Source organism: Microtus pennsylvanicus, chromosome 17 (genome assembly GCF_037038515.1).
Source record: "Microtus pennsylvanicus isolate mMicPen1 chromosome 17, mMicPen1.hap1, whole genome shotgun sequence".
NCBI lineage: Eukaryota > Metazoa > Chordata > Mammalia > Rodentia > Cricetidae > Microtus > Microtus pennsylvanicus.
Window position 1 is genome coordinate 33062843 of NC_134595.1, and position 14377 is coordinate 33077219.

At 49.8% G+C, this 14377-nt stretch overlaps 1 protein-coding gene across 2 annotated transcripts in view; it reads left to right on the forward strand.

Annotated features, from left to right (window-relative positions):
• The window catches only part of Ngef (neuronal guanine nucleotide exchange factor), a 62543-nt gene that overhangs the window by 37979 nt on the left and 10187 nt on the right, over positions 1–14377 (forward strand). For both annotated transcript variants that reach the window (XM_075951545.1, XM_075951546.1), the window contains 4 exons: positions 10199–10359; positions 11649–11801; positions 13320–13449; positions 13880–13954. In XM_075951545.1, the coding sequence (XP_075807660.1) occupies positions 10199–10359; positions 11649–11801; positions 13320–13449; positions 13880–13954 (519 nt within the window). The remainder of the gene's footprint in view (positions 1–10198; positions 10360–11648; positions 11802–13319; positions 13450–13879; positions 13955–14377) is intronic.

Genomic DNA, 14377 nt, shown 5'->3' on the forward strand with positions numbered 1-14377 from the left:
CACTGAGAGTCCTGTGGACTCATCGTGCCTGAGCTGCATTCGGGGGGCACTCACACCCCCCCATATTCTACTATCAAATGGTGGAGGGCTGGAGCAATGGTTCACTGGGTAGCATACTTACTTCTCGAGTGTGAAAACCTGACTTCGGGCCCCCAGAACCCACCTAAAAGGCCAGGCACAGTGGTGTGGCTGTCATACCATCAACAGTGAGAGGGGAGGCAGAGACAAGCAGATCTCTGGAAGCCCTCTGACAAGCTAGCCTAAAGTTCCAGGCCATTGAGAGACCCTATCTTAAGCAAAAGGATAGATGGGAAGTGAATTAAAAAAAAATCTCCTATTTTCATATGGGTTGGTGACCCCCGATTCCAATCAGCTATGGAGGTTCATCAACAGTGACAAGATGAGCCACTCAGAGAAAAATGACCAAAGCGTTCACCTAGAAGAACAGGACTGGAGAGGGGGCTCAAGGGTCAGGAGTGTGCATTCCCATTGAAGAGGACCTGAGTTTGGGTCTCAGCATCCCTATCAGATGGCTCACAACTGCCTGTAACTCCAGCTCCAGGGGCATCCAGTGCCTCTGACTTCTGTGGGTACCCACTCATATGTACACATATACACAGACACAAACACACATACACATGTACGCACACATACACACACACACACACACAAGCACACACACACACGATTTAAAAAAAAAAACTACAAACAGCCACTAAGTAAATGGAAGAAGTGAAAGTCAAATTCACTGATAATCAAAAAAATCCAAACCAAAGTGGCATCCAGGTTGTTTTCTGTACTTCAGAGTGACAGAGGACGACCTTTAATTTCTTTTCCTTCTGCCTCCACTTCTGAAATGCTGGGATTACAGGCTTGTACACCCCTGGCAGTTTAGAGAATGTTGGGGGTGAAACCTAGGACTTCATGCATGCTTAGCTCCACCTAAGCTACATCCTCAGCTCCAGCCATGTACTTACACCTAAAATTTAGTTTGGGAGAATACTTATATGAGCACTGCCAGCACCAGCAATAAAGATATGGCAATATTTTTACCAAGATCAATAAAGAATGTATTTGCATGGCTCCCAGTCTTTCTTAACCTGGCACTCCATATTGTAAAATAGTCAGGCACGTGCACAAGTATCTGCTTATTAGGATGTCTGGACCCGTAAAAATTAGGAAAGTGAGGGGAGGAGCCTAAATGCTCAAAGATGGAGGAATTGTCTAGTAAGATTGAACTACAGGTAGTTAAAAATGGGTTTACAGCAGCCAAGGTGCTGTTCAATATGGAGGACTTGCAGGGTATGTGCAAGGCCCCTGGGTCCTATCCTCAGCAAGGGGGGGGGGTTAAAAACAGGTTTTCAAAGAATTAAGTAGTGGATATTCACAACATACAGTGTTTCCAAAGAGTCGAGCATCACGTCTATAGCAGACTGTCAGCTGAGATGGCCCAGTGGGTAAAGATGCTTGCTGCCAAGCCTAACAACCTGACTTCCATCTCCCAGAGCCACGTGGTGGAAGGAAAGGACCAACTTCAGGGTCATCCTCTGCCTGCCTCACACACGCGCAACATACACAAACCCACACACAAATTAATAAAGTGTAATTTTTAAAAAGAAAATACTTCCTTTACACATTTTTGCAATTTCCCATGGATCGGAATGATATATCTAAAAACTCGATGAGTCCAAGCTGATATGCACTACTGTATTCAGCAGCGATCTCTCTCTCTCTCTCTCTCTCTCTCTCTCTCTCTCTCTCACACACACACACACACACACACACACACACACATACACACACACACACACACACACACAGACGTCCATGTGTCCTGCTCTGGATGTTTAGAGCCTGGCTTTACAGATTGATTTTAAAAATTTTAATGTGTGCTTTCTATTTTGACAATGGACCTGAGATGTTCAGGTTTTATTCTTTGAATCAGTGACAAAGATCTATATTTACCTGGCTGCTGATTTCAACTCAGGTCCTCATGACTTCGTAGTAAACACTCTTCACCACTAAGCCATCTCTCCAGGCCCCTTAGACCCTTTTTCCGTCTATATTGCTGTGAGACAGGCAGCCTCTGGGTCCCACCAAGTCAGCGTGCGGCCAGAGCATCCCTGGTCCCTTAGCTATGTAAGTGGCAAGTGTCCGTGACCCCCTCGTCCCCGTGACAACCTTGGGTAAGCCTGAGTTTGACTTGGTTCTAGAAGAATCAGGATTTAAAGCAAAGGTATGTGCTTCCCTCTATTTTAAGTACAGCCTGTGGGTGGGAAGCAAGCGCTACCATGGGGGGATTTCTCCACTGATATTTAGTTGCTAGCTTGTTTTGAAGCCCTTGGTTTTTGAGTCACTGTTTAAAAGCAGGGCAGTTTGAAAAAAAAATAATTAGAACTGATTCAAATTAAAAGACCAGAAGGAAGGAATGTGTAGAAGGTGTCGGGAGGTGGTGACTCCAAGCTGCTATGAGGTTCAGCTGGGTCTGTCTGTCCTGCTGAGCCCTGACTCAGAAGACAGAACTGCCTTTTGCTTCTCTGCCTCTTTCTTTCAGATGTCCAGAGCCTCCATATACTTCCGGTGCTCTGAGCTTTCTCACTCTCTCTTTAAAGCCCCCTCCCCACCATGTGATGTCTTATCTACAGTGTGGCAGGTACCTCATGCTCACCTAGCTGAACTGGAGTGGCTCCTCACCCCCCTCTTTTATCTCCATCTTTTTTCTCCCAGCACCTTCAGAGACTTATAGTTTATTGCCCGAGGGTTTTTCCTTTAAACTCAAGTAAAACTGTCCTTGAGGTTCAAAAGAAAAAAAAATGTGTAGGGTATCTCAACAGGGAGGACAGGGGACTTTTCTAGAAGGTGGCAGGAAGGAATGGAAGGAGACTACAGATCAGGGAGGAGGCATGGACAGGGAGGGTGGGGCTCTCCACCCAGCAAAACCTCAACCTGCTTGACAGTGCATGCCTGCCACCTGGCATGACGAGAAATAAAGAAGCCAGGGGTGCCTGGAATGGCTGTTGATTTGGCTGTGGTGGCCTGTGTCCCAACTCTGTTCAGGACCCTACCTCTGCAAAGGGGCGTCTTTGATCGAGGGGGCAGACCAGACAGAACTGAGGACATGAACAGGAAGTGGTGTTTGAGCATCTCCAGGGCACAGAGACATGCAAGCACACAGGTGGAGTGGCCTACAGGCTGGCAATGGGACTGGCAGCAAGGCCCAGCATGCCCAGACAGGAATGGGCCTCGTTCTTCTGGGGAAGGAGATGGGAGGGAACCCTACAGTCAACCACAGTCTGAGTCTACTGAGGCTGAAATGAGACTTGTAATTTATTGTTTTCACCCTCTTTTTATACCTTAGAGCAGCCATTTCCACCACCACCCCCGCAAACAGTGAGACTATTTTAGAAGGAAAGTACTTCCTGTTGTTGTATGGCAGACTTCTAACAAAAACTTAAATTATTGGCTATGTGTAGCTCGATGATAAAGCACTTACCTAGGACATGAGAGGTGTTGGGTTGGATTCCTAGTACTACAAACACACACTTAAATTATGATTATTAGGCTATTTCCCAACCCCCGTTGAATTATTTGGAGCTTTTAAAGACTTGTTTGGTTTTCAATTATATGTGTAAGTGTGTGTGTGAGTGTGTGTGTGTGTGTGTGTGTGTGTGTGTGTGTGTGTGTGTGTGAATGTGTGTGTGTATGCCTTGGAGAACAGAAGAGGGTGTCAGATATCCCAGAACTAAAGTTACAGTCAGTTGTGAGCAGCAAGTTTTCTTAGTCATGATATCATCTTATCAGATCCCTGAATGAAGAAAACCCTAACAACACTGCAAATAAGTCCTAAATAAATGGAGAGGGATGGGAAGTTTGACCCCTTGCTCTAAGGTAGCCAGTAGCTGTCACCTAAAACATCACATTTCTGGTCTGTTTGCTAGAGAAAGCAAGTAGAAAACGCTCCAGCAAAGCAAAGTAGTTTGTGTATCTGATACAGAGCCCCAAAATGACAAAATTATCTCTGGTCTGGATTCAGGAATTAAGAACAGTGGCCACTCTTACAATTCAATCCCCGGGACCCACCTGATGGCTCACAAGCATGTGTAACTCCAGTCCTAGGGCATCTGATGTCTTCTCCTGGCCTTAACAAGCACTGTGTGTATGTGGTACACAGGCAAATATTCAGGCAAACACTCATACACATCAGCTAAAAATAAGGTGGTCTCAAAAAAAAAAAAAAAAAAGCAAAGTACCAAGTATCTCTTACTCCTGTCTCTCACAGGTTCCTGTGTCCCCTGAGACACGTGTTCAGAGTGGAAGAAAGTGAGGAGGGATGGGGACAGGGTTGCTCATTCCTTTTCACTTAGCAAGCTGCTTATCGCATCTCCCCATATTGATTCTTCTCCCCGCCCCAGATTTATGGGACTTACTGTGCAGCTGTCCCATAGCGTAGCCAGTTCCTGGGGATGAACAACTACATTTGACTTTGTTATATACGCCGTATATCATAAGAAATAGAACGTGTACTCATCTCAGTGCCGAGGGCATCGTGGCTGCTATGTAGAATTCCTGGTTACAGCCGAGGGATCTTAAAGTTTGTGGACGATGCTCCCCCACCTCAGCCACGTGTGAGTGCCCCAGCTCCTCGTCCCTGTGGGCACATTATCTTGCTGCTTCTCCTGGCTTGTGAGAGGGGTGAAGATGGCTTCTCCTTACAGCTTCTGTCTATACACTTCTGGTAGCCAGGCCCTTTCATGGTCCTGTAACCTGAAAGATTTTGTGAGCTATTCTGTTAGCCAGGTCTTCTTGCATATACTTGGTCAGTGGCTCTGTGACACAGGACACTTGTTGAGGGTTGGGTTTGGTGTTCTGGGCCAGGGAACCTCAGACCCTCAGCTCTTGCACTGCATGGCTGCTACGTGGGAAGGTTCTTGTCACTCCTGGTCAGGCACTGTGGCCCAGGCAGCTGTTGAGGACAGGAACCACCACCCTTGGCCTCTGGCCCTGGTCCTGCCACCTCTCCCTGAGGCAAGTTGGCTCTGAGTGCGTCCACAGGTGTCCTAAGGGGTGTGGTGCTGACTCTGTATCCCCTTTCCCTGGAGGACAAAGAAAAGTCTACATTTATGCTGGGGGGTGGGGAACATGCTGCAGAGGACACAGGACATGGCTGCTCCTCACAGCCTGGCAGGGAAAGCTGGGGTGGGGTGTGTGTGTGTGTGTGTGTGTGTGTGTGTGTGTGTGTGTGTGGTGTGCACGTGTGCCCGTACACACCTTCCCTCACTCTCTCCAGGAATCTCTTCAGAGGGGCCCTAGCACCTGGAGAGTCACCACCTTCCCATGTCCTGACCCTCCTTCACCGCCATCCTCCCTGCTCCCTGTCCCACGTGCCCAGTGCCGGGCATCGGCATCCCTGAGAACGGGGCTTTCTTGTGATCCTTTGCCTCTCAGCGCCAACTTCACTTCCTAGGACAGACCCACCTTGCCATTCTGGCCAGAGTGCCTTTCTACCCGTAGATAAAGCAGTGCCCAGGTGGTGGGCAGTTGTGCCCAGGTTGTCTGTCCGCTGCTCTGTGGCACGCTGGGTCCTGAGTCATGCTTTCTTCCTGAGCCTCCCTCCTCACAGCCACCCAAGAAGCCCACACGGCCATTCTCACTTAGGAAGATTAGGCAATTATCGCCTTATCGCTGACCTCCCAAAGCCAGGGCATTGTTGGCAGCCCAGCTGCTCACAGCAAGCAGACATGTCACAGTCCTCACCTGCACTGGCCTTCTGGGAAACAGCAAATGTGAGCCAGCTCTTAGCCTGCACAAAGAATCCAGGCAGGGCGTCCTGTGATTCTCATGGTTATTGGCAGGTAGCAAATGGAAGAGCTGAGATCTAAGAGCACCACTGGGGAACCAAGCTGTGATTCATGAAACTTGGGTCAGTCTAATTGTGTGACTGAGGACACCATCCGGCAGTCAGGGAGGAAGCTACGGTGTTCCTAATTCATGAAGTGTAGCGATCGCCGCTAAAAAGTTTTGTAGTCTCTCTCTCTCTCTCTCTCTCTCTCTCTCTCTCTCTCTCTCTCTCTGTCTCTCCCTCCCTCCCTCCTTCCCTCCCCCCTCTCTCCCTCCCTCCCCCCCTCTCTCACACACACACACACACACTATACATATTAGCTACTCATACACACATTCTCACACATTCACTTGAACACACATTCATATGTGTGTGTGAACAAACATGAACACAGAGTCATTTTTCTTGAATGAGATGGGATAGCTGAGACAAAGTAAAGAATCCAGCATAGTGGTGCAAGCCTTTAATCCCAGCACTTGGGAAGCAGAGGCAGGAGGATGTCTCTGAGTTTGAAGAAAGCCTGGTCTACAGAGAAAGTTCCAGAACAGCCAGTGCTACATAGAGAGGTCATGTCTCAAAGAGGAGGAGGGGGATTTATTTTGACTCTGTTTCAGAGGTTCTGGCCCACACTTCACTGGCTCTGTTGCTGTGGGCTAGGGATCAGGCTGAATCCCATGGCAGGAAGCAGCTCACCTCATCACAGAAAGCAGGGGGAGACAGGAAGGGTCTTGGACAGGAGCTACCACCTCCAGGGACCTACTTCCTCCAGCTAAGCCCATGTCCTGAAGTTTCTACCATCTCCCAAATAGCAGCTGAGGACCAGGCTTTCAACATGGGAGCCTGGGGGTGGAGTGGAAATCTCATATTCAAACCACATCTATATATACTCATATGTGTGTGTGTGTGTCTGTGTGTCTGTGTCTGACTGTGTGTTTGTGTATTTGTGTTTTGGTTTTGGGAAACAGGGTTTCTCTGACTCTCCTGGAACTCCCTCTGTAGACCAGGCTGGTCTTGAACTCAGAGATTTACCTGCCTTTCCCTCCCAAGGTGCCATCACCACCTGGCCTACATACACTCTTTAAACCCACATTCAGGCGCACCTCACTACCTGGTGTTGCCTGAGAGACGTCACCCAGTGTGCCCTTCTCTGCTCCCTTGGGTTGCAGTTGCATCACTGGTGTGATAATCACCCCTAGAGCCTGGTGCTGCACCCTCGCAGCGGGTGCCCAGTGGGTGTGTGGCACAGATGGCTGGATGCCTAAGTGAAGAGCACACAGGGCCTGGGTCCCTCATCCCTCATTTCTTTTAAGGTCTTTTAGGGGTTTTGTTTGCACTGGGGATCAAATTGAGGGCCTTTCACATGGTGGGCAAAACCCCTACCAGTGACGCATGTGCCCAGACCCCTCGTCTCTCCGGTATAACCATGTAGAGGCTTGAGTGGCTGACAGTCAAAGCAAGATTGATGAGGAAAAGACAGCTGCATTGGTGTAGCAAGTAATGTAGCCTGCTAAATAAAGATAAACATCCTGGCCAAGGAAAACTCACAGATGACTAACCGCCTATAAATGGATAAGGCGGGGAAGGGTGAGTGAATGGGCTCAGCCAGCATCAGTAGTGACTCAGGACAAGACCTGCTGTGTGGCAACCGCAGCACAGCCAATCCCCAAGTCTCCAGACCCTGCTCCTCATAGTCACTGGGACAAATGCTGTCTTCAGCAGGGTGCACTTGCGAATATAGTCCTCGGTGTCTCGGACAGTGTCCTTAGAGCCTCTCGTGTAACTGTGTGGGGGTGGTGGATCCCTCAGTCTCTGATAGGGTCGTCTGCAGTCAGTTGGGTCAGTTACACATATGAGCTTGGAGCCTAGCCATTCAGTTATCTCAGCATCCTTTTAAGAAATTAAACTTAACAGCAGGAAGATGAGTTACTAATGTTTGTAGCGGAGAAGCTTCCAGAAAATGTCATGTCCAATGTAGCCTTCTTCTAGTCTGAGCTGTGTACAGGCAGCTACAAAAACCAAAGATGGATTTTCAGCCAGCATTTGGTCCCAGGGCCACAACTCATGGCATCTCAACCCTATCGGCACTGTATCAAGTCAAATGCAGCCCAGGGACCTGGGGTCTAGTGTGGCTGTGATATCTCTGTAGACTTTCTTATTGTTGCTGCAGAACGTCTCCAGCTTACAAATGCATCCCCTGTCTCAAAAGGGCCTCACCAGACCTACTGGCTGACAGGGCTTCACAGGGAGAGGTGGCTGGAAACACCCACTTAACCCTGCTTTGCCTGGACCCAGCCTGGCAGGAGCCATAACAGAGCCCAGGACATGGAAAACCCTTGGATTGAATCTGGGTATCTGGGTTATTGCATCAAGTCACATGACTTTGAGGGTGTTGGTCACCACTCTGCATCTGTGCTCTTCTGGTGAGACGGAGTTTTTACATCTCCCTTCTGGAAGACCCTGAGGATTAATGAGACAGTGTGGGAAATCCATCGCCCACCTCAGCCACACCCAGGCGCATGTGTTCTGGGGACAGACAGCAGCCCCTCCCTCCCTTCCACCACCCACTTCCATCCCTTCATAATTCCTGAAGCTGGAACCTGCACTGCTGGACCCCTGACCATTGCTGCTGTCTGTCCTCAGTCTGATGGACTTGTCTCTGAGGACTGCTATTGCGTACTAGCTGGCATGAGATGATGGAATTTACCACCCCCCACACACACACACAAGAAACTGAAATGGAGCTGTCAGCAGGGCCATTCTCCCTCCTGAGCTCCAAGGAAGGAGCCTTCCTTCCTCTTCCAGTCTCTGGCTACAGCCTGGTCCCCACTGTTGTAATAAAAAAAATTTAAAAAAAAAAACAGCACATGAAAGCAAGATGTCATGTGATAGAACTCAGGTGGGGAGGATTTTTATTGGGGGAAAGTGAGTGGAAAGGGGGGTAGGGGAAAAGGGAGACCAGCCTCTGGGGACAGGAGTAGCAAAAGAGAAGAGAGAGATGGGAGGGAGGGGGGAGAAAGGGAGGGAGGGAGGGTTAGGGAGGGAGGGAGAGAGGTGCCCATCCTTCATGTATCTGTGTCTCCCTTTTTCTCCTTTTCCTTTCTAGACATGAAGGTGTCTAGAATGGTGGTTAGTTTTAAATGTCAGTTGATATAATCTAGAATCATCTGTATTGTCTAGATCAGCTTGGCCTGTGGGTAAATTTATGGGGATAGTTTTATCTGGATTGTCTAGATCAGGTTGGCCTGTTGGTCTGTCTGTGGGGGGGTTGTTTTATCGCCTAGCAACACAGGAAGATCCAGACTAAAAGTTGATGGTCCCATAGGCTGAGCTTGGGTCCCAGACTGTATAAAAGAGGAGAGGGTGAGCTGGGTAAGCAGACCTGATTCATTTTCTCTGCTCTTGACCATGGGGTGACTAGCTGCTCAGGTTCCCCCGCGACTTAACTCCAAATGACGGGATGGACCTGGAAGTGTGAGCTAACTACACCTTTCTTCAAGTTACTCTGGTTGGGATGTTCCCATCACAGCGAAAGAAACAAAACTGAACACCTAGCGTTGGGGGTAGGACCCACCCTGACTCCGGAATGGTCTCACCTCAAGACTTTCAACTCAAGCACAGCCACCAAGACCCATTTCACTCCAGGGTCCAGTTGCTGATCCCGGAGAAGAGGGTGTGAACAGAGATTTTTCAGGGGTCAACAGTTTAACCTGCCGCCTTGTCCCTTCAGGCATCTGAACCAGTCCTGGAGGGTGATTAGGAGAGAGGGTGGGCCTGGCTCCCACTGGTTTCAGGGGAGGTTTTTGGAAGCACTAAAGGCAAGCTAGCCAGGCCTGCTGCTGGGGAGTTTTGAATCTATCACTTCAGCAGGACGATAACAGTGTTTGTTGATAGGTGCCCCTGAAAGGTAAAGTAGATTTTGTGTTTCTTTTTCTCTTTTCCAAAATGAAAATGGTTTTCTTGATTGCACTATAATATCAGATGCTGAAAGAAATAATAGAGGCTTATTTAGGATTTTTTCAGATAATTTAAAAAAAAAGTGTAAAAGTTACCCCAAATCATACCCTTCCTGATTGGCATCTTGGTCTGTTTTCTGCTGATTGCCCCGCCCATCTCTACACCAACAGTCACGGGCAAGAGTCATCCTTGCCACCATCTGGCTCTGTCATAGCTTGTTACTAGGTGTCCTGGTGGCAGGCTATGACACTGTGCTTCCCATGGAGGGAGAGCTTTCTCCTTTGCACTGGCATGGGTTGGCTTCTGCCACACATCGGCCACCGCAGGCCTCAGTAGCTCTGCAGCTACGAGCATCCTCAGCTCGTCTTAGCGGTAACCACAAAGGTCTCTCCTGTGTCTGCACAGGCCATGTTCGAGCTGGTCACCTCCGAGGCTTCCTACTACAAGAGCCTGAACCTGCTGGTGTCACACTTCATGGAGAATGAGCGGCTGAAGAAGATCCTGCACCCGTCCGAGGCACACATCCTCTTCTCCAACGTCCTGGATGTCATGGCTGTCAGTGAGCGGTAAGTGCTGGAGGGCCACCTCCCTCCATCTCTTCTCCATGCCAAGGCGTGTTTTGAATGCTTTGGATTTTACGTAAAAAAGTAGGATAAAGTCGTAAATCACAAATTTGATCCCCAGAGCCCACATGTGTGCAGTGGGATACACTTGTAATTCCAGTGCTGGGTATGTAGAGACGGGAGAGTCACTGGGTCTGGCTGATCAACTAGCCAGTCTAGCCTAATTGAGATTGTCCCAAAAAACTAGGCAGATGGATCCTGAGGAGTGACCTCTGACCTCCACACACAAGTCTGCACACACCCAGATGTAAGCCCAAAGGCCCACCATCTTCTCCAGCAGGTTGGCCAATGGTACCCCCTCCCCTGGTCTCTTCCCATCAGCCTCAAGGACCTGTGCATCCTTATGATGCCGTGAGTTACAGGACTCTCCCACACTAGCTGGAGTGATGTTGAGTTGAATCTTAGATGTCCAAGGTCATCTGGGAGTAACTGCTTACCCTGAAGAGCCAAAGCCAATGTCAATGAAGCCCAGATTGCTACTTCCCTTTCCCCTCCCATGAGGCATCAGCCATGAGGAAAGGATGTGAGATCTGTGTTTCCTGTGGGGGAGGAGAAAAATTAAGACGAAGGACTCACTAAGCAATGCCCTAGTAACCTGGGCAGCCCACTTTCCCGTTCAAATGAGGCAAGAAATGGCAGAGGCAGCCTTCCCATGCAGTGAAGGGTCCCTCCATGTCACGTATGGAAGCCCAGATGTTCTGGTTGCCCCCTTTGCACTGACACCTGCCTTTTCTCTGTAGTCTGCCCCTCCTGGTAACCATCCTATCCAGTAACTATGGCTCGGTGAGGCCAGAGCAACCCGTGAGGTCTCTGAGCTTGCCATTTGTTTATCAATTCAAATTTTAACTTGAAAAATCCCAGAATACAGAAGTAGAGACACCACGTGTTGGCTGCTGGCTTAATTAGTGAAGGGCATGGGAATCAGTCTAGGTTCATCCGATCCCGCCTTTCCCAGTACCCAGGGGACCATTGTGAGGCACAGCTTGACTGCCGTTCTGTTACCTCAGGACACATTGGTACACGTGTAAGAGATAACAATGAGCCCCGTGCCTCCTCCCTCTCCACGTGCTCCTGACGGCGCTATCCACCTAAAAACACAACCTGTTCCTGACTGTGCTCAGATGCGCCACCAGAACGCAGAGACCCGCTCACCTTGTCCGCAAGCATGCTGGTTTGTTTAACCAGGCAGGCTGATTTGCAGGTGCCTTCAGCCCAGGATCTGCCTCTTGCAGGTTTTTGCTAGAGCTGGAACACCGCATGGAGGAGAACATCGTCATCTCGGACGTGTGCGACATCGTGTACCGATACGCGGCTGACCACTTCTCAGTCTATATCACCTACGTCAGTAACCAGACCTACCAGGAGAGGACGTACAAGCAGCTCCTGTGAGTATGGCCGGGGCTCAGCCATCCTTGTCTGGGAACTCACCAGAATTTGGCCAGGCTGGTGATGACATCCAAATCCCTGTGCATCTCGGGGTCACTAGAAAACCTCAACTCCACCTGTACTCTGGAAGAGTCACCTGACGTCCCCAGTACCTGTGTCTAGAACAGCCAGTAAAGCCTTGTAGGAGAGAATATGTAGCCCCAGGAATGATCCAAGGTCCAGAACATTGGAAACATGGGTGTGAAGCCGTGGGAAAGGCAAAAGTGGGCAGGAAGGCTAGTGATGCCTGGGAACTGGGAGCCAGTCTCCCATTACATGAGCCGGCTTTGCACCACGGGGAAGGGCTTCCCTTGTGGTACCCACCCATGTTAGAAATAAAAGACTCTCTAGTAAGGGCACTGGGGAAGCAAGACCAGGTTTGCAGTCCCAGTCACAGGCACAGGGGTCTGTGAAATGTCCTGAGAACAAAGGCAAGGTTGGGGACCTCATTAGGACAGCCAAATCTATACAAGTTGCCTGAGGGGACTGGCAAGCTCTGCTTGTCACGTGACAGCAGCTACTATGTTGAGAAGCACAGTCCTGTGACAGTCACTAAGAAACAGTACTGCAGCTGGCCCCAAGGGAGAGGTTTTAGGGCCGTCATTTGTGACAGAGAGATCCCTATGGCTTCTAGGCTCTGTTGTAGCTGCTGTGCCAGGAAGGTTCCTGTGTGCTGTGTGCCCACTGTTCAAACAGCATCTAGATTTTGATGGCTTTTCTACCAAGCCACACGGTTAAAGTAGACATTTTAATGTCTGAGTATCCAGGCATTTGGATGCTTTCCAGCAACTGTTTGGAGAGTGGAGGGAGTCAGTGCTACTTCCCAGGTCAAAAGGCAAGCAGAATAGGGGTTCACGTCTTGCAGTTCCTGAGAATCCCCAAGATAGCTGGTCACTCTGTCACATTACCCTGTGAGTACAGTTCCCCCTGGCCCCACTAGAAACAACAGGTACCATGTGCTGCCCTGATATCTGAGGCTGCCCTGCAGTAAGTCTCTGGAGTCATCTCCCTGGCCTTCAGCAGCACTGTGCCACGTGCCCAAGCCCACCTGTCAAAAAATAGCCCAGGCTCTCCTGGCAGGTGCCTCGTGCCTGGTGCGGTTTCCATCTCTGCATCACTCCGTGGGTTTACCTTGCCACGGCTTCCTGCCGGGTGAAGTCATCTAATTGTATGTCTGATTCATAACCTTGACTACAATGGGATTCTTACCCCTCCCACACAAACCATGCTTTGCCAAGTCTTCATGGCCTGGCATATGGAGCCACTATTGTTATCTGACGTTTACATGAACGATTTATTTTCCATTAAAAAGAAATGAGGTGGGGGGGGGGGTGGAGAGAAGAAGAGGGAGATAGATCTCAGCATGCGCCTGTGGTTTGTCTGGTCTCTGGGAGGCTGTGTGTGGGGAAGGGGAGCATCTCCTATTCACACCTCTGGGGTCTGAGCTCAGAGACAGTCCCCTGTGTCTGGATCTTCAGACAGGAGAAGGCAGCTTTCCGGGAGCTGATCGCACAGCTGGAGCTGGACCCCAAGTGCAAGGGCCTGCCCTTTTCCTCCTTCCTCATCTTGCCCTTCCAGAGGATCACGAGACTCAAGCTGCTGGTCCAGGTGTGACTCCTAACAGTGCCCCGGGCTCTGCAGGCCTCCCCTGTCCAGGCCTTCGCTCCTTCTAGCTCCCTGCTGGTATTTTAAGGAATCTATTTATTAAACTTAGACCTTCCTGATCGACCAGGGTCCCCTGCTGCTTCTCACTGCCTCTGTGATTTGCTCTTGATGGTCTGGTGGCTCTGTGTTGTCAGAGAGTATCTTCAGGCCCTCGGGACCCCATCCTATGAGGCTCAAACTGTCCATTATCCTCCTGGGCCACGACATCCATCTCTGGCCTGGCTGAGGGTTCCGTGCCCTCAGTCCATTCGGTGCAGGGTTGTGTGTGTTGCCTCCATTAAAACTATGCTTAAGAGACAATGCCACTTCCAGGGAGGGAGAGGGAGGGGAAGTGGGAAGGGACGGGAGTAACAAAGCTTCACCCTGCCTTCAGAACATACTGAAGAGAGTAGAAGAAAGATCTGACCGTGAAGGCACTGCCTTGGATGCCCACAAGGAGCTAGAGATGGTGAGTTGTTCCCTCCTATGTGGCCCAGGAACCATTTCCCCTCTAAACCACTGTCTCTAGTGGCATCCTCTATCACTGCGTCCTCTTGGCATTCCGTTTATTCTGAGGTAGACTTCTGCAATCCTGAAGAGTCACTGGGGCTGGAAAAAAATCACACCCAATGTGGCTTCATCAGATCCTTCTCTACACCACCCTACCCCTTCACTGCTCTCTCTGTTCATGTGCCCAGGGTGACTATGAAGACACTTGCCTGGCACTCTTTACCAACATAGAACTCTGTTGTAATCCCCATGCCTGCCACGGTCCATTGTGTCAAACCATCCTCCAGGATCCAGCGTATACTGGTGTAGACCCTGACCCAGAGCTCTGCCCAGGAGCGTTACCCCATCCCTGGTCCTTGGAGAAGATTCTTTGGTAGGGATG